The sequence below is a fragment of the Mangifera indica genome, chromosome 16 (genome assembly GCF_011075055.1).
Source record: "Mangifera indica cultivar Alphonso chromosome 16, CATAS_Mindica_2.1, whole genome shotgun sequence".
In the NCBI taxonomy this organism is placed as follows: domain Eukaryota; kingdom Viridiplantae; phylum Streptophyta; class Magnoliopsida; order Sapindales; family Anacardiaceae; genus Mangifera; species Mangifera indica.
In genome coordinates, this window is record NC_058152.1 from 1,081,521 (window position 1) to 1,105,922 (window position 24,402).

A 24,402-nucleotide genomic window follows, 5' to 3' on the forward strand; every position below is an offset into this window, starting at 1 on the left:
AATAATTGATAAAAACGATATTGTTTTGTAAATGAGTCATAAACTCAAACTATGAATCCGATTAACAATTTAAGCCACCGATTCAAATCATAAATTTAAACTGAATTGAATCAAACTATATTTTTTCAAGCCGATCTCAAGCCACCTTAAATTTTACATTTTAGTTTAACGAACTTGAGCTAAATTGAAGTTGAATTTTTTTTTATTCAAATTAAACTCGACCCAAAAGGTGTTGAAGCTCGATTTGATTTATATCTATCCCTATAAACAATTGAGTTATCATTTATGTATGGATAAATTTATTAAATCACACATAAATTATGGATTTTTAAAAAAAAAAATTAAGAGGGTCATCTTTAAAGTTTTCCAAATTTGTGGACTGTTTAAAGAAGCCAGGGAATCCTGCCTAAATCCGTCAATGTCTGCATCTAGTCGATTTGCTGGGGCAAAAAGGCGAGAAGATGATGCACTAGAGATTTGGTGGGAAACAATAACTGGAAAGCTGGGGTCACGCAGCATTGTAGAAATAAGTGATTCGACGAAGCATCTTTATAAAATAATTGAGAATGACTCTGGCCGTTTACTTGGCCATATTCAGTTGGATCTGTCTTTATTCTTGACACAGCAAAAACAAATGCCCTTTTAACTTTATACTTATACATTTATATTAAGGTTGAACAATTATTTTTTTAATTTGGACCGAATTAGGTTAAAATAATAATTTTTGTTTATCCTTTTTTAACCATTAAAAAAAAGTAAAAGGTAAATTTAGTTTATTTTTCAATGATACAACACATTCTAATTTTTAGCACTATTGCCATTCTCTCATAGTTTTTTATTTACTATTCTTTCTTCTTGCTTTTTTTTTTTTCATCACTTAGTAACACCACCATTATATGATCGAAAACTACTAGATCGTAACCAACGGTATGGTTGATGACTACCAACACCACCATGTTTTACCTCCATCGGCAACCTCAATTGAACATTCAACCAAGTAAAAAAATCTAGTTAAATACTCAATCAAACAAAACGATGAGAGAAAACTAACTAAACAGATATTAAAAATGTTGGATTGCAACGTAACAACAGTTGTAATGGTGGCAGCGACTAATTTTGAGACGGAGGGGGTGTTGTTACAATGCAAATGTAATTTTTTAAATCATTTTTTAGATGATGGGTTGCGGAGAAAATTAATTTAATTTTAAGACGGCGAGGAGGATGGTGGGGTCTAAAGAAAACTTTATCAAATTTGAGATTACAGGAAAAATGATGAGATGTGAAGAAAAAGGCATTAGAAATAAATACTAATATAGTTTTTTTCTCGATTGTCAAAAATAACGGTTAAAGCCCTTCCTTCATTCGATCCCCATTTTTTGAATTTTTTTTTTTCTCATCTATATCTATGTCTCTATCTCTACTTATATTAAAATTTTTTTTTTTTGTTCGGAATGAGATAGAATAGAGTCCTATTAACTATATTGGAGGTTTCAAATTATTAGTTTTTTCTATTAAAATTTGTTTTTCCAATTAAAGAAATCATACTTATATATTTTTTATTTTAAAAAGACTAAAATTTCATATTTTTTATTTAAAAAATCAAATTTTTATTCCTCCTGGAAGGGTTAAAAAAAACTAGTTAACCCTAACTGCAAAATATTGTAAAATAAAAGACAGAAAAGAAAGAGAGAAAGGGCGGAAGCAGAACCGTTCAAAGTGAATAGGCCCACCGCCCACTACTAGAGCCACATGTGAGGCCTTCTTAAACTTTCTTCGACTCTTGTTCGAACTTGGAAGACAGAGTTTCATCGTCAGTTTCAACAGTTTTTTCGACGATAAAGAAGAAGACCCAAGGGACGAAAGAAGAATTATAAGTGAAGGACCACATGTCTCTGTGTCTCTCTTTATATTCATGAAGACACCCCTCACTCCTTCCCACTTTCTTCCATGGCTTGTTTGAGCGATGAGCACTGGAATTCCATCTCCAATATGCTCTCCAGACGTCTCTCTATCAATGAAGAGGAACAGAAACAGCAAGATGGAGAGCAATCCAAGCAACAAAAGCAATTTAATAGTCTTTGTGTTCAATTTCCATTCGACAAGGTCTTTCCTGTTTATGCAATGGGTTTTTCCAGCTCTCACTCCGACCCGCTTTCGTCCTTACCCAATTGCGGTGCTGACCCGATTTGGGACGCTGTTCGACAAGAAGCCAAGTTGGAGGTCCCACTTTGTTGTTATCTCTTTATTGTTTAGCTGCTTTTGTGGTTTGTTGCTTTGTGCTTAGGAGTTTAATGATTGTTTATCACTTTGATTTTTTAGAAATTGTCTAGCATGCATGAATGGAAGTTACAGTAGTTTTTTCTATCATAAATGTTGAATTTTTTTTGTTTGTTTTTTGCTGTTTTGGAGGATAAACAAAGAGAAAAATTGAAACATTGCTGTTTGTTTGCTTTATCAGTTGAATTGTGCTACTTTGGTAGTATCCAAAAATTTTCATTACAACTGATGGATTGTAGGCATTTATTTATGTTGTTAATGGAAGTTTAAAGTGTTTTTGGATCTAATAGGTGCTAAGAAACTGTTACAATGCATATTGCAGGCAGAGAAGGAGCCGATTTTAAGTAGCTTTTTGTATGCTAGTATTTTGTCACATGATTGTTTAGATCAAGCTTTGGGGTTTGTTCTTGCCAACCGACTTCAAAATCCTACACTTTTGGCGACTCAGCTTATGGATATTTTTTCTAATGTAATGATGCATGATAAAGATATTCAGCGTTCCATTCGGTTAGATGTGCAGGTAACTCTAATTTATGGAATCCACTGCTTGACATCATATTGTATGGGTTTTAATGTTTCCACTCGTCCTTCCACAGGCATTTAAAGACAGAGATCCTGCTTGTTTGTCATATAGCTCAGCTCTTTTGTATCTCAAGGTAACATGTTTTGCATTTGTAAAGGAAATGTGTTTTGGACTCAACTTTTTGAAACTACTTTTGTGGAATCATATATGAGTAATGTTGTGTCTGTTTTTTATTACATTTGATTGGGTATGGTCATATCATACTCCATTAAACAACTATATCTCATATTCAATAAACAAAGAAAAAGAGATTTATTTGTCTTCCCGGTTTTCCCCCTTTCCTACAGCATGCAGTGGAACTAAGATTCAGAAATGCACAAATAGGCTCACTAGTTGTTTCATTTTTGCAGGGTTACCATGCTCTACAATCTTATCGAGTAGCACATGCATTGTGGAAGCAAGGACGTAAAGTGTTAGCATTTGCGTTGCAAAGCCGAATCAGTGAGGTAATATATTACTTGCATGCCCCTTGTTCTTATTTATGGTTTTTATTTTATCCTTGTAATGTTTATTCCTTGTATCTCAGGTATTTGGAATTGACATACATCCAGGTATGTTCATTTTACTTTTGTGTCTGATAATTTTCACAGCTTATATAAATCTCATTGTTGAGTTTAGCAAAAGAACTAAAATGGCATTCTTCACATGTAAAGAAGGATTTACATATTAAAACATGTTTATAGAGAAGTTAAAAGAAATACAATTGTAGTTGCTATGTGTTATATATAAATAGTCAACCTTTTGATTTCTATAGCTGCAAGAATCGGAGATGGAATATTATTGGATCATGGGACTGGTGTTGTTATTGGTGAAACCGCTGTTGTAGGAAACCGAGTTTCTTTGATGCATGTAAGCCACTTCATTCTCTCTGTCTTTTTCCATTATATTTCTGTATTGAAATATTGCCTGCTTTTGACAATGCTTAACTAAATTCTTTATTTTTAATATTTTATTATGAGTTCTTGTATAAATGAAGACATAATACCTATAAGAAACCGATTAACTTTTACTCCCAAAGTGATTTGGATTAGTGATTTCTTTGTGCATTTGGATAAAAGGGTTTATTACAAACTATGCAATCAACTGAAAAATATTCCTTCCATGAAGTTATAAATTTTCTTGTTTAGTTCTATAATTTCTTATTGATGTTTCTCATTCTTATTCGTTCCAGTCCTTTTTTTAAATTGTGAACAGTCTTTTACTTTTGTTTAGCATGGAGCTTCCGAATTATGTCAATTGCATTATTATCATTACAAATGTTCTGCAGGGTGTGACTCTAGGTGGGACTGGCAAAGAAATCGGTGATCGCCATCCAAAAGTAGGCAATGGTGCACTGCTTGGAGCCTGTGTGACTATACTTGGGAATATAAAAATAGGTGATGGGGCAATGATTGCTGCTGGCTCCCTAGTTTTGAAGGAAGTTCCTCCACATAGGTGCAAAAATTATTTTCTAAATGGCTGTCATTAGAATATTAGTTCTCATAACAATCTAATGTTGATAAATCTTTCTTTGTCATTCTTAAGCATGGTGGCAGGAAATCCAGCAAATGTGATAGGATACGTAGATGAGCAAGACCCATCTCTGACAATGAATCATGGTAAGTCATGTCAATGAGCTCTAACTTTATAAAATTATTCTCTCCATGCAAAATTATGTAGTCAATGCTGTGGTAGATGCTCTCATTCCTTTCTAATGGAATATTATGAGAAAGATATGCTACTCTACCAGTCTCACGGCAACATTTGCAATTGCTGGTCTTTTGAAAGGGCTCTGATCAAACATACTAGGATTATCTAAACAAATGGTTTCATTGATCTGAATTGATAGTCACCTGATGTAAAAATTGGGTCTGATTAATGGTTCATAATGATTTCACAGAGCCATATTTGCAACACACAGTTATATTGATGTTATATGTGTAAGTTATTAGAAAAATAAGTTGAATATTGCCAAAGATGTCGTTTGCTGAACTGCATTGATGGTGTCTTGAAAATATGTTAACCGAAAATTTTACTGTAATTAAGTTCAACTGTGATTCTTGATTTGATGAATTTGCAGATGCCACCAAAATATTTTTTCAACATGTGGCTGTCACTTGTTGGGATGAAAGGTCTACCGGTAAGTGTCAATTGATGCTCTGAGTTTATAGTATAGACGAAAGCAGAAATTTTTTACTTCTCTAATTTTGATTAAACCATTTGCAACATGTTCAGGACCTTCAGATACCAAAAACAAGGAAGGCGAGTGAGGGATGTGCATTAGTGCGAAGGGAAGGCATAGACTTCCATTGCTGATGAAGTTAGCTTTATTAATCAGTTGATGTATAATATGCAGCAGCATGATACATTACAGGACATTTGAGAATAATGTTACTGTAGCCATCTCATATCTATTGTTCCCCTGGTCGATGATCCGAGACATTATTATTTTTTAACAATGCTCAACAAATTTTGACTTGAGTATTTGATGTCCAATATTCATTACATGATTGTAGATAGAATTAAATTTACTGTTTTAGCTTTAGTCAGAAGTTTTTTAAACATCTTTAAATTGCTGTCTAGGGCAGCTGAATTTACCTTGAACAAGGGCAAGCTTGAGTTTAGCTCGAATTTATAATAGGTAGTTCAAACTCGGCTTGCTCAAATTGGTGAACACCAATATGGGAGAATGTAAACAGTAAACTAGATAAGGAGAGTAATTGGTGGGAAAAAGTTATTAGTAAGACAGTTTTGAAGCCAACATCAATTGTGAGCTGAGTTTGAGGAAGTAGTTTTTATGCATTCTAACTCTTTTTTGCTAGATTCAATTCAACCAATTATGCTCAAACGGGTCTTGAATCGAGCTTCTTTGTTAAAATTAAGTTAATCCAACGTGGATATCCATTAGTTTATATTTTTCTTCTCTGTATGTGATATATATTCCAACACATTCGATAGCGAATTGAGTAGTTCTTATTGCATGATAGTTCTGCATATCAAATTATTAGATTGGAGGGGCTATGATTAACAACCAAGAAACTTCGGCCACTACTTTGTACTCTTTGAAAATATAAAGGCCATGTTGAATTCACTCAACCAACCACAGTGCAGAGGTTGGAGTAAAGATGCCAGCAAACAATTAACTTATCTTTTCTAAATGGCCATATATCTAACACAGCACAACTAAAAGGAAGATCACAAACATAAGAGCCAGCTGAGCAAAATGGTGAATGAAAACATAAACAGACAGATATATGACTCTTAACGCTTGTTCAGAATCTAGTTGTTCTCTTCTTGAGGATACCAATATCTGTTGAACATCCACAGTGAATCAGCGGCAACAGGTTCACTATCATGGTTACGATGCCAAGTAAAATGAGCATGAGTTCGGTTCTTTATGTCGAGAATTGCGTGTCCAAAGCTCGCTTCTCTGTATGCCGAGTAGCTGGGCTGTGGGGTAATGAATCTGCACATAGCATAGGGTAAATTGCAAAGATTCAGATGAGTAAACTGCAACACCAAGATATACAGAAGCTCACCTATCAGCAATGCCTTCAATATTTCCACCATCTCCTATGGTTATGTACACAGGAGCTGAATGGTTCTTCACTGGGGAGCTTAACCCATTTGTAATGTTGTATTGCACATTGGAAACTCTCTCCTGGAGCAAGTTTAGACAGGTTAAAAGGTCCATGAGGCAGCACAGCAAAAAGTTTATGCAGAATGAAATTGTGTTGGGGCTAGAAAAGCTTACTGATCGCTCGTATGAATGTACATGGCCGGCCAAGACCATATCGACTTTGTGATTGACAAACCAGGGCTCAAACATCACTCTCATGCTCTCTCCTTCCATATAATGATAGCCATTGCTGTTATACCAAGGACAGTGAAGAAGAACAATCAACCATGGAGTTTCAGCTCTGTTAACCTTTGGTAACTCGTTTCGAAGCCACTCATACTGAGGAGTGTATGTCCCTGTAGGAGCATATTATATTTGTTAGGCCTCCTGGCCTTCTGCAGGAAAAATAATTTACCCAATGGAAAAATTTAAGGAAAGTTTACGACCATATGCTGAATAAGAAGAAAGGACAATTATGTATGCTGATGCCCGCTTAATGGAATACCAAAGTGGAGATGTACTGTGAGATGCCCTGTAAGGGACATGGTACCGATGCATATATGGCTTAAAAGGAACATTTTCACCCTGAAACACATAAAACCAATTAGATATATAACCAAGTAAATTGACCAAACTCCATAGACTTGAGGTGCATTGGACTTACAATTTCCGGAGCATAATCAAGTTCATGATTGCCTGCAGTCCAAATCCATGGCTGATATGCAGTGCTCTTCTCAACAAAACGGCCCCAGGTATCCCACCTCACATTGTCATGAAGCGGATAATGATCGGCATACGAAAGATCTCCAACGAACAACACTGCTTGTCCCTTCGGATTCTTAACATAATGCTCGAATGTCGTATTAGAGTCATATGTTTGTCCCAAATCACCTGATAACAAAAGATGTCCTACATTATAAATAAAGAAATGCCCCAAATGGGAATACTAATCACAATCACAGAGACCATAACAACTAACCCATGATCCCAAATGTGTAAGGAACATCAGGCCCTACTTCTGGAGGAGTTGTGAACCAAAACTGGCGAGTTCCAGTGCCAGACCCGAGCTCATAGAAGTATTTGGTATTATACTGCAAATAAGCACCAAAATTTGTTAGAGTCTATCAAATAAGAGCTTGAAAGAAAAACCATCAGCTTACTTTTAATCCTTTAATGATGGCATGATGAATGTAACCAGAAGTATAATTATAGTATTTGTATTTTGTGAGCCGGGACTGAGCTTTATGCTTGATGAGGCTGTTTGCTTCCCAATATTTCACCAGGTTGGGGTGCAGCTCTAGAGGGGTCACCCAAGAAATGATCACACTCTTCCCTACATGATCTCCCTGAGTTATATGGACCTGCAGAGACATAAACAGCCAGCCAAACTTCAATAAACGCAAAAGCACAGAAAAATATGAACCATCTGAAAGCATGATCGTTTTAAACCTGCTCAGGCGCATTGTAACCAGCAGGTGGAGGAAAGGCCTCTATTGGCATGTCAACAGAGGCCTCAGGCTTCCTAACATAATGACTGGTGACACCTCCATTGCATATCCCAGCAATATTTAACAGCAGAAATAACAGGATTGTCATCATAGTCACTACAGGATGAATTTTCAGAATGTTTCAGTTTCAGTTTCAGCCTGAGCTGAGTCGGTGGGTATTTATACTTGTCAGGTGTTTCAGTTCCGAAAGAGATGAACTGTGAAGCGGGGATTTCTCTACTTTGGGCTAAGATTCGCACATTCCATCAAGGTGATTATTTTATGCTAAGTTGTGTTCCACTTCAAGAGGAAATAGTTGACTCGGTTGCACTTTGTGCGGTGAAACGACTCCTGAAGAAGAATTTGTGCGGCATCAGTCCTCTGCACTCCAACGTAATTGTACTAAAATGTTTATTTTAGTACCGAAAGTTCCAGAAAAATATGCCCCAATATATGAGGCTCTTATGATCGGCTTGATTTCTCACCAATCCCCTCTTTACATGGTCCTCATTTATCTCGGCCATATTTGACATACAGGTACAGTTTTAAGTATATAAGTGATACATTAAGACAATTAACAATTGATGAGGTATTGAAATCTAGACTCGGGTTTAAGAGAAACGTGATATTATATGTATAATTTTTATATACAAATAATAACGTATTATTATATTATTATATGATTAAATAATTAAAAATTAAAAATAAAATAACATTCAATCATATTATAATTATATATAAAAATTATATATATATAATATTATTATTGAGTGAATTACTTTTAAAAAAACATAATTATTGAATCCCCACCTCATAACCAAAAAATAAAGTCGAAATAAAAAATTAAAAATTTCAAAATCTTAAAGTTTATCAAGTAACTTGATTCAAAATCAAATTTTGAGGGAATTATATTAATTTATTTTTAATTTAAAAATATAGGCAAATCAAATCAACTATTGGCTATTCCTTTTTCTCTTAAAAACATATTCTCACTGTTAAACTTTAAAAATGATATTTTTTAATTTTTTTATTAAAATTTGAATTTTAGTTTTGAGTAATCTTATTTTATTGTGAATACATAAATGTTATTAAACTAATATTATTTACACTCTAAAAAACAAAAAATAAATTATATTTTTCGTTCATCACATTACATATTTATTATTTAAAATTCTAACCTTAATTCTGACTAATTGTATTCTTGTAATTACGGTTAGATTTAAACCGAATCGAGTTTAAACTCAGTTCAATTTGTTGAAATAAAGCTCAAGCTCGATCTTATTACAAATGAGCTCAAACTTGATTCAAGCTCGAATTTTAACTAACTAACTCATTATTAAAACGACGTCATTTTAATATATATTGATCAAAATAACGTTATTTTATATCAAAATTTTTAATTTACAAGTTTGACGAATAGTTTGAGTTTGAAATTGTTGGGGTTAGCTTGTTTTGGGTTTATTCAAACTAAACTCAAACAAATTTGATTTGAATCTAATCTTACTTATAATTACTCAGATTATAGTTGAAATTATTTTTAGACTTCTGTCGAGATGTCATTGACAACATTCACCATGGACTATTGTTTTAAATTTTTAAATTTATTTTTATAATATTTATAAATTATAATTGAAGTAATTGCTGTCTAATATCTCTTAAGTCTTAATGGCAAAGGCATAACCAAACATCAGCTAATCCAGAACTAGTACAGACAAAATCTCAAACAGAATTAGAACAACCCGCTCACCAAACAGACGCAGAAACATCGATTGGAATAAACGAATCCGTTTATCACAGTTAATCATCCACATCTTTCTTCCCAATTCCCAGGACGAATTAAAGGTAGTCTCTAATTCCTCTCGCTATTACTGCTTCATGTCTGCATCCTCCATCGAGTGTATTGAATTGTCAATTATTTATAAAAATAATCTGATATTCTAATTAGGGTCTGGTCTTTGGGATTAGATCTAAGCTTCTTGGCCAAGAAATGTTACTGTATGAATTTGATGTGATAAATATAATAAGACGCTTCAAGTTTTGGGTTTATCTTTATGAATTTTAGGTGGGATTTGAACAAGATTATGTCATTCTAAACGGGAAATGACAGTGGATTGATTTTTCTCTTTTTAGGTTTTTGCATGAGATGGGGCGCATTTTGTCTTTGATGATCTACTAGGGCAGTGCATAAATTATTCTGAACTGTTTCACATCTGTGGAATGGTAAAGTTTCAATTGGTATATGTTATGAGAAACTATTTTTAACACTGAAAAACTTTGCAATCTTAGTTGTATCTGTTTCTTGCTGTAGTGTGGTCGAGGAAATTCTCTGAAAGTAAGCTGGTGGAAGTTTTTGAACAATGTGTTTTGGAAAAAAAAAGTGTGTTGGAAATCATGTATGATAATTAAATAACTTAGTTGTTGAATTTCCTGTAGTTGTGTTTTTACAAGAAGACTTGACACAGGAAATTCTAGTATAAATTTCTGGAGGATTAGGTATAAGGGTGAAAAGAAAAAGAAAAAGCATATTGTATTTATTTTCAGTGTGATAAATGTGTCTTTAATCCAACACGTTTTTTCTAGCATAGGTCCCTGGTTATGAACTTTGGTGCATACTGAAGTGAGGCCAGGGTTTTCTTGCCATGCGAAGAAGTGGAAAAAGAAAATGACAGCATTTCTTTTCCTGATCTTGTAACTTCATTTTAAGCATACTTATTTTAAGGAGAATCTCATGTGTTTGGATCATTTGGGATTTCAGAATTTTGGAAATGGAAGGTAATCCAGACCCTGAGAACTGCATGATGATTGAAGAAGGTTACAAACGAAGTATGCAAATTGATTCAAGTAGAGCACGATTTCCATGCTGCATTGTTTGGTCACCCCTTCCTGTCATTTCCTGGCTGATTCCTTTCATTGGCCATATTGGCATTTGCAGAGAGGATGGGGTGATTTTGGACTTTGCAGGGCCCAACTTTGTGTGCGTAGACAATTTTTCATTTGGGGCAGCTACTCGTTACGTCCAAGTGAACAAGGAACAGGTATTTTCAAGTTCTCAAAGGAAGCTACTGTTTGGCTCCTTTGAAGATATATATTTTGAAATTGTTGCTGAGAGTAGTGAGCACAGACCAGTAGATAACTTTGTTAATGTATAATGCCCTTACTTTTCAGTGAATTGTTCGCAGAACCTTTTTCGCAGTTGATGTGGTGTGCTGCACTTCGATTATACAACCTTGCTGATTATGAAATTTATAAAAACATATTTGAGTTGAAGCTGCATTTTGCTATTCATGTGTGTTAGTTACTGACTTCTGCTCCTTCCTGATCGTGTTCTTTTTAATTTTGTTATCAGTGTTGTATTTCTCCTTATTTGTCTGCATTGAATGGTGATGATCAAGACCAACCAAATGAACAAGGAAGAGACACATTGACTTGGGATGGTGCACTACGAAAGAGTACACAGGAGTTTCAACACCGATCATACAACCTTTTTACTTGCAATTGCCACTCTTTTGTAGCGAACAACCTGAACAGGTTAGGTTTTAATTCTGGTGGGTGGAATGTGGTGAACTTAGCTGCATTTATGTTCCTCAAGGGTCGTTGGGTAAGCTGTACATCCATATTGCGAACTTTCCTACCGTTTATTATAGTAACCTTTCTTGGACTTACATTTGGCGGCTTGACCTACATCAAGTTTTTGGCATTCTTCACCCTGCTTCTGGTCGGTTGGTTTCTTATTGGTACTTACTGTTTCAGTAATGTGATCCAATTGTAGCTTTCACGATATTGGATCATCTTAATGTACAAGGCCTGTAGTTCACCACTTTACATTCATCGTTATACGATTGAAGTAATCAGATTGTACTTTGAGCAATATGAACTATGACATCTTATTTTTACTTTTTCTTTGTTTGTGTGCATGCGGTACGTGTCCTGTGTGCTTGCTTGCATGTTCTTTCCAGTTTCCAGGTTATTAAACTAGAAACCCTGTTGTTACCATAAGCTGGAAATTGCCCAATGTTAAATGGTTCTCTGCATGACTGGGGTAAAAAATTTGCTTACATCTTAAAACCACTTGAGCTTTGACCTGAACCTGTCTTCATTCTTGCTCCTGGGTTATTGGAATAGAGGAATATTGTTTGTTTTCATAAACATTTTGCTTAATCTGTAGATGCCTCCAAGAAGCTTATAGTAGATGCAGCAAAATTACCTCTAGTTGGAGAATGAAAGAAAGTAAAATAAATAAATAAAAATTGTTGCAAGATTGTTTGAGGCATTAGCCACAGTGCCATTGTTTGTTGCTTCCTTTCTGTATAACTCTTTATCCTTGGATGATATTTGTGAGGTTTATAGAACATCACTCAAATCTAGTTGTTGGACTATCCAAAATTCTCAATACCCAGAAGCCATAAAGCATTTTCAGATCGCCGGTTGCACCATAGTTCATGTTTCAGATTGGAGATCTATTGTCTATTGTTCTATTACCGCATTTTAAAAACAATTTAATAAAAAAGTTGTACTTTTGTGGATAGTTGGCAGTGGTGGATTCAATCCGGGCTGAGTGGAATGTGAGGTCAACTTGAGTTTGAATCGAGGTTAAAATGTCAAGCTTAAACTTTAACTCTCAGTGAAATGAATTGTATTATCAAATAAATAAATAATATTATATCACTTAAAAAAAAAAGAATTAGTCATGAGTAAAGCCATTAAATTGAAATTTCAACTCAGCTGAATTGTGGATTTAATTTGAAATCCTACAAAAGTTTTTCTATTTTGTCTGTAAAGTGGTTGAAGACTTAGACACATGGGCCTACGCATGAAATTAGTTTTACAAGTGAAGACCGAGATGCTTAACTACTAAGATAAATTCAAATTTGATTAAGGCCAACTGACTATTTCCCATCCAAGGTATGCTGTAATGACAAGTTTCCACTATTTAACTATGGAAACACTAAATATCCACCCATGGCTGGTTAAATTTAACGAAACCCTAACCCCTGAAAATTTAATCTCATTTTCCCCCCTAAAAGTTTAAAAACTAACATTTTTTCCCTAAGCTAAGTTTGAAAAAATCGTATTTCCCCCCCTAGGGTTTAGTTTCCAAACCCTTTCACTTTCACCGGAGCCATCGCTGATCGTCTCTCCCTCTCGACGGTTTCTCTTCCACCGACGGCCCCCCTCAACTCCACCCCAACCCATCCAACGCAAAGAGACGTCGTCTGGGAAGAGAAATCGTCTTCCCAGAGGACGACGAGTCGTCTCGTCTTCGTCTGAGAAGACGATCGTCTGATGAAGTTCTTTGTCTTCCACAGTTTCTTCGACGCCTATCGAGCGTCCAAATGGGAGGAAAGAGATCGCCAGAAGGAGAGGATGCTTCGGGAGGGAGAAGTCGTCGATAATGGAGCCGAAGATGTCACCGAAGATTTCAAAACGAAACCCTAGGGTGAAACTGCGATTTTTTTAAACTTAGGCTGAGGAAAAATTTTAGTTTTTAAAGTTTAGGGGGCCAAAAGTTGATTCTATTTTAGTTTATTTTTAATATTATAGAGAAAATGACGATTTTACCCTCACCACCGTTAAAGTTTTGTTAAATTTAACCAGCCATTAGTGGGTATTTGATATTTCCATAATTAAAGGGTAGAAACTTGCCATTACAGCATACCTTGGGTGGGAAATAGTCGTTTGGCCTTTGATTAAATATAATTAGGATTAAATGGGTAATACTGTTTTAAATATTATTCTTATAATTTTCATTTTATCTGTATATTTTTATGTGTAATAATACTATTTGATAATATATATATATAAATATTTGTTATTTATTTATTTATTTAATCTGATATATTCATATATGATTTAATAATTTTAAAATAAAAATATTATGCACTGTTATGTTAGTTTATATGTACAAATTAATAAGAATTTTGTTGTACACAATTTTAATTTTAATATATATTATTATACGATAAAACATTTTTTTAATTAAACTCATGCAAGGACAGTGGAATGGAAAGAGTACACAAATCTAAATTTCCACAGTCTCCTCGTGGAGTCAACTCCCTTTATTAACATTATTTAATTATTTACTTACTTATTTAACCTTCTGTTTATATAGGAAAAAGTGAATTATTTCTATAATTAGTTAAAGTATGAAGATAGTCTAGATTCATTTGAATCAGGACAATTTTCCGATGCCCGAGACCATATGTGATGGCATTTTGGTAATTAAAATGACTTCAAGGGGTGTTTGAACTAATACGAGTAACCATTTTGCATATTTAATGGAATGGGGGGCTCACACAAAAGCACACGCAAACCGCGAAAAGCCTTTAGTTCAGCCGAGAGATAGATAAGGAAGAAAAGAATCTGTTTGTTCTGCGATAATATCGAAGGAAATGGCAGCAGAAGAAGGCCAGGTCATCGGTTGTCACACTGTCGATGCATGGAACGAGCAGCTCAAGAAGAGCAACGAAACTAAGCAGCTGGTATTCTTTCTTCTGTTTCTCTTAATCTTTGTTAATTTTATTTATTTTTTAGTCGTTGTTGCGATGAAAAATCGGTAGATCTAACTTCGTTTCGATATTCTCCAATGTGACTAGTATCATTATCATATTTTGCCGCTTGCAACTGTTGATCTGACCGCTTAATATCATGAATCGGCCAAAGCACTATTTCAGCCCCAAGTTTACTTGTACTCTAAAGTCACACGGTAACGTTTGAAAAATCTAAAATCTCACTCATTATCAATTTAGGTTAAAATTTTTAATTATAAGTACGGGTATTATTTTATTAATAATATTAAAAAATAATAAAATTTATTATATTTTTTTTCAATGTTTTAAAAATTAATATTTCACCCCTACTTTTTTAACTTTGAAAAGTCACATTTTTCTTCTGGCCACTATCTTCGATGATCTGGAAAATATGAGATCTCTTCATCAAGGAAGAGATTTCAGAGCTCTTCGTCGTGAAGAGATCTGAGCAAAGAGATTTTAGATCTCTTTGTCGATGAAGAGATCTGGGTTCTGGATTTTTTTGTCTTCGTCGTCGGATCTCTTCTTCTTTGATGATTCTAGATTTCTTTCAGTGTGTCAACCAACGGTTTAAAGTAGAGAAGAGAGATCATCGGTGTCGAAGACGGTGGCTAAAGAGGTGAAAAAAAAAAATTGAGGGTGGGGGAAAATGTGACTTTTTAAAGTTAGAAAACTTTAAATAAGAGTTTTTTATAATGAATTTTTTATTTTTTTAATATTATTAGTGAAATGATGATTTTACTTTTGTTTCTAACAGAGAATTTTAACATTAATTACGTTATGGGTGAGGCTTTAAATTTTTCAAATTCCGTAGATATGACTTTAAAAACACACCTAAACTTGTGTAGGATATAGTCCTTTGGCCAATCCGGAATATATTTATGATACTGAGGAGTGTTTATTATTATTTTAAGGAAAATACCTTCTTCTGTACCAGAGAAATAATTATGTAATTTTGGGAGAATTTATTTATTTTACATAAAATTATGAATGTAAATGATTTATCAAAATTAGATTTATAGAACAATAATAATATAATTGTGAAATCACTTTGAAATCTGAAACCGTGAATAATGATATAGGTTTGGTGTAGATGAGATGGAAGCAAAATAGAAAGTTGTGTGTGTGTTTTCATTGAAGTGAAGTGGGTGGTTTTGATACAGGTGATCGTTGATTTCACTGCATCTTGGTGTGGACCATGCCGCTTTATAACTCCTTTCTTGGTGGAGCTGGCTAAGAAACTGCCTCAAGTTTTGTTTCTTAAGGTTGATGTTGATGAACTCAAGGTAACATGGTGCATGTTTATTATAGCTTATTTAATTCAGATTATTGGATTATATAAAATCACTATTTATGATATGCTAAGGATAGCTTATGTGAATAATCCAATTATGGATTATAATTGCATTTTTAGATTATTTAGGTCATAATAAAAAAGCTAGTAGCATTAGCTTTTTCTAACTTATTTGATTTATTTTTTAGTACATAATTAGGTACATAAATAGATTGCATAATTTTAAATTAAATATAATGTAACACCCAATTACATGTGACATGTTATCTGTATATCAAATTATATACTCAAAAGTGTGTGCATATAGCATTATTCTTTGATTTAGTGAACACATTATCCACATCAAATTAATTTTGGGGGCAAATGAGACTTTGCATAGAGTGATAACTAAGCTGTTTCTTGTTATTCAGAGTGTTGCTACAGATTGGGCTGTGGAGGCAATGCCGACCTTTATGTTCTTGAAGGAAGGGAAGATTGTGGACAAGGTGGTTGGAGCAAAGAAAGACGAACTGCAGCAAACCATTAACAAGCACTTGGCCACTGCTTCTGCCTAATTATCAGATAATATGCATCTTCCTTCAGCTTAAGAGGATATAGACCTCAATATAAGCTTGTAGTGTGGTCTTAATTATGTGATAATTTGCGTTTTGTCTTTAGATTTGGAGGCTATGGTCCTCGACGATTCCCTTAGTGTGGACTTATATCTAAATATTTTATATATTTAAGCAGACTTGGTTGTGTATTCCCTTCTATAGAAGTCATCTCATGGTCTTTTCCAATATTTTATGGTCTCATAGCTATGCTTTTGTGAATAATCCTCAATACTGGATGGAGCTGTAGTTGACTGAAGATCTAACTGTCAAATTGGTTTGAAATATTGAGTGCATTTGCAGGCTCATTGACGATCAGGTTTGAATAATTGACTGCATCCTCTAAATCAATGCGTGATTGTGAGGCTGCTTTCACATGCGAACAATGATGACACCAACCTTGGTCCGACTTACTCATGGTCATGGATGAACATGAGGAATTTGGGGCCTACCATGGTACCATTTCTTCTGTTTAACTCGTATTAATTTGGTTAAAATTTTTATCAAGTTTGTCACTGATGCACTCGGAAATAGAGAGCATATGTGGCTAGTAATTTGTTGTCAACCACCAAAATGATTCATTAGTTTCCAACACTCACCGAACTTTCAAGATCTTATCATCAAGATGTTACATGCCGCCTGCTTAGAGCCCATCATGTTTCTTTATCGGCCAAATGACCATTTCCTACCCAAAGTTTAATGAAATAATTTTTCTATCTATAAGTTTCAAATTTTAAAATGTCACCCATTATTCAGAATCTTGGTTTAGTATCCCAATACCCTTTTGTCTTTCTCATCAATTATTTGTTTGTTGTTACCTTACACAATTATACCCAATTTTACCTTTAAATTGTACATCGAAATATAGAACATCTATTTAAATCCAATCTATTAAACTTCAAAAAAAAAAAATCATCAAAAAATACTACTACATAATTTTGTAGTAGGATAGATTCAATTAAAATTTTTGTGCTAGACCTCGTGCCAATTGTGCACTCTGCTTTAGTGTTTTTACACTTGGATTAAATTACATTCAAACCAAATTGAACTCAAACATAAACCAATTCGATTCAAGTTTAACTTAATTTAGAATGTTTAATTCGAATTTATTCAAATTTGTAAATAGAATCATTAGAGGAAATAAATAATCACGTCACAAAGGTAAGTCAATGTGAACCTTTAAACTTGAGTCAAGTTGAAACCTAAACCGACTCAACTCAAATTCACTTTGAACTTAGAAATTCAATTATATAAAAAGGTATTAGTGGAATACATCGGAAAATAAATTAAACAGACTGACAATAAGCTCCTCGATATTTCATCAGGAACTGCACATTCAACACACAGCATGTTCATACTAGGATCCGCATCCAATATGAGCCTAAACAGGGGGTTTCATCTTTCCCCCATTAACATTAACAGAATACAACAAGGACACAATCCAATTCATTACTTTCCCCATGCCCCATATACGGTTAAAACGTCAGGGACTGGGTTTACATTCACCGTTAGAGCCCCGAATTGCAGGACCCTCGGAACTGCAAACTTGACCTATCTAACTAACAAACATCACGGATTTACTTGCCTCACTTAAATTAATACCTAATTCCCTACCATCAAACATCTTTGGCCACAGCTTCTCCCCGTCTGAAAGGCTACGGCGCTTTGCCTAACTAACAACTTACCTATACTCTAGCGTTTATTCTTTCTTCATTCTTCGCTTGCCAAAAGTGTATATATAGTTAATGCTTTTGTCACAACAGAGTTAACCCCTCCAGTTTTCGGTTGAAACTGTGGGAGTACAAACAGCTTCAACAGATAAACGCTTCAAGACATTTGGACATGGGTCTTGCCCAAAGTTACTGTTGGATATGGCGACTGTGCATCTCTCCTTTCCAATACAATTCTGTTTTTAAGAGTAAAAAGAGTGAGATAAAATGTATTTATTATAGTTTTTTTTACACATGATTGAGACGGCAATTACCCTTTGCAAGATGTCGTAAGATGTGGTAGCATGGCAAGGTCCTTGCTGGTAGGTACCGCAAGTTCCTGAAGGAGTTCCAAAGCTAGCAAATTTTATTGATGAAATGGTGTGGCCTGGACTGCACCGCAGGTGAGCTTTGGGGCTGTGGAACTCTTCTGGTTTTCCATAGCTTTCGATGTGCCACTTCTTGAGAGTTGGATGATACTCAGCAACATCAGCACAAACACTTGTCACTGATCTCTTCACAAGAGAAATTCCTGAAGGATTCCCTCCAAGTTCTTCAAAAAGGACCAATAGATTTTGTGTTGGCTTCAGCCATGAACGAGGTACATGGTACCTGGAAATCAAAATCTGTAAGTTCAGGACCTTAATAGTTTTACTGCTGAATCATATACAACAAACTTTGTTCGGTGTTTCTTTCTTATGGTTTATACCATCTCTGAGTTGGTTGGCCACAACCAAGCTGGCACTTTGGAGGTCTATATGCCCCAGCGTAATTGCAACCACTGCAGTTGCCATTCGCATATGCAGTCCAGTATCTGCCAATACTCTGCCCATTTATCCATATTTGACCCTTTCCCATACCCTCCATGTCCAAGGCCAAAGGCTCATCTCCCTTGGGAGCGTTGAAATAAGCCTGCAAAGTTATAAGAGAACAGATTCAGACTTCAGAAAACAACAGCTAACTACCACAAGAAGAGTTGAAATTTTTCCATGTATCATACCTTATGCCATGTTAAGGGCTGTGGCCTTTGTGCAGCTAGTGATCCCTGCATCCACTCTACTGAGGAGAAAGCATTTGGGGAAACAAGATTCATTGCTTCTCCTTTCAGACCAACCTGTTCAACAAGAAAGCCGTAAGAAGAAAAATCCCTCTATAGTAACAAACGAGAAAAACAAAGGTAAGAATTAGCAACCTGGTAAGTCCACTTCTGCCAGGACAAGTCCCATTTTCCCTGATCAAGTCCATGCAATGCAACTGGACCAAGGATTCCCGTGTTCCATGTCTCAAAATGTCCACCCACATTCTTCATAACAAAAAACAATATCATTGGTATGTGGGATTCAACAAAGTTAGAAGAAACCGTCATTTTTCAACTCAAAACAGATAATTTTCTCATCCATTGAGTTGTCCCTTTTACCTCCAGATTCAGACAAGAAAATAGCATATGCAAGGAGAACTAACCGGCAATCCAACAGCAACACTCAGCAGTGCAATTCTGTTTGTTCCAGCACGCAGATTCACCTTTCCGGTATATGTGAATCTCCGATACTGTCTTGTTCCAAAGGCAGAACCTATGAACAGCACATGTTAAAATTACTATTTTTTCAGACAAAAAAGCAATCCACGTTGGCACAAATAGTATACCTGATAGCTGCCCGTTAATAAAGACATGCACAGCATGACCCGTTGATTGAACAATGAGAGTGGGGAGTTCCCCTCCACGCAGGAAGGATTCTGAAGAGCCGATATCGACACTGCAGTCACATTGAGAAGAAAAATTTTTAAACATGTAAATTATCAGCCCCTGTTGTTGCATTTTATATCCAGCAGATTTGTCAAACAATTTAAAGACATTTCAGTGCAAGTGAAGTCTTCTAGTACAGAACAAGGGCATATTTAAGTAACAATTTATAAAAAACAGAAATCATCAACAAACATTCATGCTCTCAGAAGAACCTATTTCCCCAGTACTCAATGCTGTTTCTTTACAGTTAAAGATCGATACACTATATCATATTTTACAGTAAGGTACAAGATGAAAACAGCGGGAAATAGGGCATTAGCAAACTCCTCATCAATAGAAAAACAAAACCAAACCAAACCAAAACTTCAACGACTGAAAATGAACACTATTCATTGTTTATGAGTTTAGTAAAATGAATACAGAACCATTTGGAGATCCATCTTACCTAGTTATGTACCATAAATAATCACTAGCATCCCTAGTGACATTTATTTGCTCTAAAAGACCCTCGGTGGTGAATGTTGAGCTGTCGTCTATTGAAGAAATATCCTCATTGTAACTTTCCCACGAAAATATTCCAGCGTTCGTTGGCAACATTTCCATTTGTGATGTCTGAACTCCAACCTGCAAAGAAGGATCATCTAATTGTTAAATGTAATTTATAAAATAAATGAACTTAAAATTTTCAGGATCATCTAATTGTTACATGCAATTTATAAAATAAATGAACATAAATTTTTTCATGAAAAGGAAGCAAAATGTTGTGTCCTACATTATGACCTTGATTGCAGTGTTCCAACTGAAATATAATATCACATGAGGTCTTACAAATTTATACCTTGGCAGTGTTAAAGACTACATTTCTGCAGTCAGGGAGGATGCTGACGGACCAAGGGGGCAAGTTATAGTGCATGTTATTGAACATCACCCGTGCACCAGACTTTGTATCATAGTTTGAGAGAAAAGCTGCACAATCTCCAGATTCTGAAGAAAACACATAAGCCTGGAAAACATTGACGGAGTTCAGTAAACTGTTAAACAACAACTTTCAAAAGTGGAATGCTTCAAGGTACAAGGGATAACCTGCTGAAAGCTCCCTAATGAAGTAACTATTGGATCAGCAGAAACTAAAGCTCGCTCGCACATCTTAATAGACCTGTGAAGCTCTTTTAAATGACCATATTTTGGTTGCCTGATCAGACCTACCAATATTGTTGCAAACTAATTAGACACATTTCCAAATATCATATTTGCAGAATACTATTCCACTGGGCTTTCTTGCTTTCGGTAAAGTATTCTCTTGTAGTAAAGTAATTAACAATACCAACAAGCTTTCAAATCTCACTTCATACCATATTCATCTATTGGAGCATCATAATCATAGCTAGTGGTGATGAAAGGGCCTCCAGCTGTCCGTCCAAAATTTGTTCCTCCATGATACTGTTTTGCATATAAAGGAGCTCAGGTTAGCTTCTCATGTCATATATTAAATCATTTCTAAGAAGCATTTGAGATAAAAGGTGAACCATGTAGTAGTTAATAAATGATCCTCCTTTCTGTATAAATCGAGCAACTGCATATGCCAAATCTTGAACTGGGCGCTGACGAATTGGGCCCCCAAACTCAGAGAACCTTCACATTAAAATAAGCCTTTATCAGTGCAGTGACATTTCAATAATAAATTGAAAATTGAGGGGAAAAAATGACAACTTATACATACCAGCCACTCCAAGCCTCTGTCCACATTGTAGGTTTGTATGGTTTGTTGGGAGAGAACGTATCACAGTAAAAACCATTACATGTGTTTATCTGTTACAAGTACCCAAAGTGCTCAGGCTCAGCACACAAGTATAATACTTAAAGCAGAATATTATCAACCTCCATATGTTGACAACTAATAATATTGGATGTTTCATACGTTCATTCTAATCTTATCTTATATGTCTCCTCAATACTAAAACATGAGATCAAAAGAACTAAAAGTAGTACAATTATTCAGTAACTGTATGTTAACATATTAAAGAGAATGCAATTAGAGTTAAATTTATGCTTCAAGTGTTTAAGAGTGAGGCTACTCACCACAGGATCTGGGGCATCGTCTTCCTTGCACATCACCCAGGGAACCCCAGTTCCCATTTCTACAGCCATCTTGGCTGCCCAAGTAATGTAATTATAGCCCGTAGACCCTAGCAGCTTGCTTTGTGCTCCATACTCATTCTCAATCTGAAACAACATATCACTACAAGCATCATATCTATAATTATAAACGCCATATAAATACCATAAAAATGAGTGAAACCACAGAAGACAACAACCGGAAACCAAACCTGAGAGAGGATAATGGGTCCACCCTGGGACTCAAACAAATTTTCACTCTTCATCAGCCCCACAATTTTCTCAGTGAAGCCTTGCATTGCCCTCTGCAACAGAATTTAACACAATTATACTAATTTGTACAATAATCCAAGAGTTCATGTGATTTTTACTTCAACTTGTCACACAGTTCAAAGAAGGACATCCGAACTAGATTATATAGAGCAATATTTATGATGCAGCATGAGGAAATGTGACCTTGAAAGGTTCATTGTCTGTTCTGAAACTGATGCCGGGAACATACTTCAACCAAACAGGAAAGCCTCTGCACAAACCAAATACAGAATATTTAAGCTACAAAAATCAGAAACTGAGAAAAATGCTAAGCCAATGGCTAATAGGGGAAAAAGAAGAAAGAAAGGCCTGACATTGCAAAACAATTAAAGAGGAAAACTTAGATCTAGAGGAAGAGAAAGATTGGGTACCCAAAATTCCATTCTGCACAAACATAAGGTCCAATGCGAAGGTGAGCATAGAGCCCAGCTTTTTGTATTGTTTTTATGAATCTCACCAGGTCATATCTCCCTTCAAAATTATACTACAAACCATAGAAAACATAACAGCAAGGGCAACAAATTGAGAAAATTAAAATAAGAAAAAGAAAGGGAAACAGAGATTAGGCGAAATGTAGAGAAAGTAAAGTACATTGCCAGGAGAAGGCTCATGAACATTCCAGAAAACATAAGTTTCAATGACATCAAGGCCTCCATCTTTTGCCTTCTGTATCAGATCCTCCCACATCTGCACCAAAACCACACTGTGAGAAACCGAAATATGTACCCACAAACAAGGCGAGGAGATAAGGAGAAATATGTGAATACATCAGGAGTACTTCTTGGGTAATGAATGGAAGCAGAGAAGAGAATTCTTCTTTGCCCATTTATCAAAATTGCCTTTCTATCGTAGGTCACGCTACACTGGATCAGTTGAGAACCCAAACACAAACACAGGCTCAACACAACGAACAACCTGGAAACCACCACAGTTCTCATTTTTTGCTCTTCAATCTCAAGTTGCTCACACTCACACTTCACACAGAAACAAAGAAAGCTCCCCTTTTGGCGGTGGAGGGAAACTTGAAGCTAAAAGTGAAAACCCAGAAAACAAATGCGGGAGAGAGAGAAAGAAAAGCGGTGTTGATGCTGAGGTCTACTTGGCTTATTGTGGAGTAAGAACAACAGGGTCCATTGCCTGCTTTGGAGTGTGAAACTCCGAGCAAAGAAACAATTTATAATGTGACTTTGATATCCACAGCCACAGGCCACAGCTTTCACTCGCTCACCGCACACAAGTGTCAAATGTCATGACTGCGTGGCCATGAGCCACTAAAGCTGTAGTTACAGTAAATCCATTGAATGACCTGACACACACAGTTACACTTTTACGGTTTCTTAAGTCAGTTTTTAAGATGAATACCTACTTCTAATCCACCATTGGAGAGTGCTTAGCACGCGTTAACAGAATCCAGTAAAATTAATTAATCACAGCATCCCTTTAGAGGATTATTATTATTTATTTATTATTATTTTCAGCATCTGGGTATCTGGGATCTTTCCATTTCCAGCCTAAATCATTGTTGTAAGCTCAATTTTTAGAGCAACCGTCGTCTATCTACATACATGTAATGTAATATTATTTGTATTGGAAATTTTTCTCAGATAATTTCACCAGCTTCTCTCGTTCAATTATTCATATGAGATTTCGTTTTAAATACGTTTTCTCCAAGAAATTTCAATTCATGTTTGTCTTTTACAGCTTGACTGATGCACATTGCTATAACAAGGCAAGTACTTGAACAATCAGTATGATGAACAGCCAGCCGACAAAAAGTCCCTAAATAAACAAGGTTGATTTAGAGGAGCTTTGACTTGAAAATACAGTTTACAATCAATGGTGTTATGGTATTTACATTAAGACCTGTTACGGATGTCTCGGCTAGGGTCCTTCTTATTGAAGAAAGAAAACAATATGGCTACAGCCAGCAGGCCCACCATTAAAATTTTCCATGTGAACTAGGGTGAGCAGAAGCCTCCCATCTTTTCTTCACTTTTTATTCTGTCACAAATCTTCCTTTCAAAATCACAGTATTCTCTACTTCTTCCTACTTCGTCTTCTCTCTCTGTGTAGATATACCTAAGATCTCATGGATGCATGTCGCTGGGAATTCATGTCCCAACAACTTCCAGAGAGTGTCATTTTTAAGAATATTCTATATCATGC

The 24,402-nt window shown here is 35.3% G+C and overlaps 5 protein-coding genes and 1 long non-coding RNA gene across 8 annotated transcripts; 4 read left to right on the forward strand and 2 right to left on the reverse strand.

The window, feature by feature from the left end:
• Positions 1-1,669: 1,669 nt before the first annotated feature.
• Positions 1,670-5,335, forward strand: LOC123198713 (serine acetyltransferase 2-like). The gene is made up of 10 exons (XM_044613471.1): positions 1,670-2,220; positions 2,600-2,797; positions 2,874-2,933; positions 3,211-3,306; positions 3,387-3,411; positions 3,615-3,709; positions 4,128-4,294; positions 4,385-4,458; positions 4,920-4,979; positions 5,075-5,335. The coding sequence occupies exons 1-10, from the start codon at positions 1,948-1,950 to the stop codon at positions 5,107-5,109; spliced, it is 1,083 nt and encodes a 360-aa protein (XP_044469406.1). The 5' UTR covers positions 1,670-1,947; the 3' UTR covers positions 5,110-5,335.
• A 528-nt stretch (positions 5,336-5,863) lies between these two features.
• On the reverse strand, positions 5,864-8,360 carry LOC123198712 (purple acid phosphatase-like). The gene is made up of 8 exons (XM_044613470.1): positions 7,908-8,360; positions 7,619-7,819; positions 7,438-7,549; positions 7,123-7,349; positions 6,905-7,043; positions 6,594-6,814; positions 6,379-6,500; positions 5,864-6,305 (listed from the first exon to the last, which is right to left on the reverse strand). The coding sequence occupies exons 1-8, from the start codon at positions 8,055-8,057 to the stop codon at positions 6,119-6,121; spliced, it is 1,359 nt and encodes a 452-aa protein (XP_044469405.1). The 5' UTR covers positions 8,058-8,360; the 3' UTR covers positions 5,864-6,118.
• A 1,253-nt stretch (positions 8,361-9,613) lies between these two features.
• On the forward strand, positions 9,614-11,838 carry LOC123198714 (protein RTE1-HOMOLOG). 3 transcript variants are annotated; one of them, XM_044613473.1, is made up of 4 exons: positions 9,614-9,787; positions 10,076-10,165; positions 10,701-10,980; positions 11,292-11,838. In XM_044613473.1, the coding sequence occupies exons 3-4, from the start codon at positions 10,711-10,713 to the stop codon at positions 11,712-11,714; spliced, it is 693 nt and encodes a 230-aa protein (XP_044469408.1). In that variant the 5' UTR covers positions 9,614-9,787; positions 10,076-10,165; positions 10,701-10,710; the 3' UTR covers positions 11,715-11,838. The 3 variants fall into 3 exon arrangements, with proteins under 3 accessions (XP_044469408.1, XP_044469407.1, XP_044469409.1); XM_044613472.1 differs by lacking the exon at positions 10,076-10,165; XM_044613474.1 differs by lacking the exons at positions 9,614-9,787; positions 10,076-10,165 and adding an exon at positions 10,254-10,277.
• Positions 11,839-14,225: 2,387 nt separating this feature from the next.
• On the forward strand, positions 14,226-16,508 carry LOC123198715 (thioredoxin H-type). The gene is made up of 3 exons (XM_044613475.1): positions 14,226-14,424; positions 15,636-15,758; positions 16,177-16,508. The coding sequence occupies exons 1-3, from the start codon at positions 14,335-14,337 to the stop codon at positions 16,318-16,320; spliced, it is 357 nt and encodes a 118-aa protein (XP_044469410.1). The 5' UTR covers positions 14,226-14,334; the 3' UTR covers positions 16,321-16,508.
• Positions 16,509-17,578: 1,070 nt separating this feature from the next.
• LOC123199431 (beta-galactosidase 3) lies at positions 17,579-23,457 on the reverse strand. Its single transcript, XM_044614439.1, has 19 exons — positions 23,004-23,457; positions 22,828-22,923; positions 22,608-22,720; positions 22,381-22,447; positions 22,137-22,229; positions 21,889-22,032; positions 21,530-21,618; positions 21,336-21,441; positions 21,162-21,249; positions 20,893-21,011; positions 20,648-20,812; positions 20,255-20,433; positions 19,710-19,819; positions 19,527-19,636; positions 19,258-19,368; positions 19,066-19,179; positions 18,775-18,977; positions 18,341-18,677; positions 17,579-18,262 (listed from the first exon to the last, which is right to left on the reverse strand). Exons 1-19 carry the CDS (start codon positions 23,172-23,174, stop codon positions 18,122-18,124), a joined length of 2,556 nt encoding a protein of 851 aa, XP_044470374.1. The 5' UTR covers positions 23,175-23,457; the 3' UTR covers positions 17,579-18,121.
• LOC123199432 lies at positions 19,282-19,925 on the forward strand. Its single transcript, XR_006498374.1, has 2 exons — positions 19,282-19,394; positions 19,489-19,925. It is a non-coding gene; the product is annotated as an uncharacterized LOC123199432 (long non-coding RNA).
• Positions 23,458-24,402: the final 945 nt, after the last annotated feature.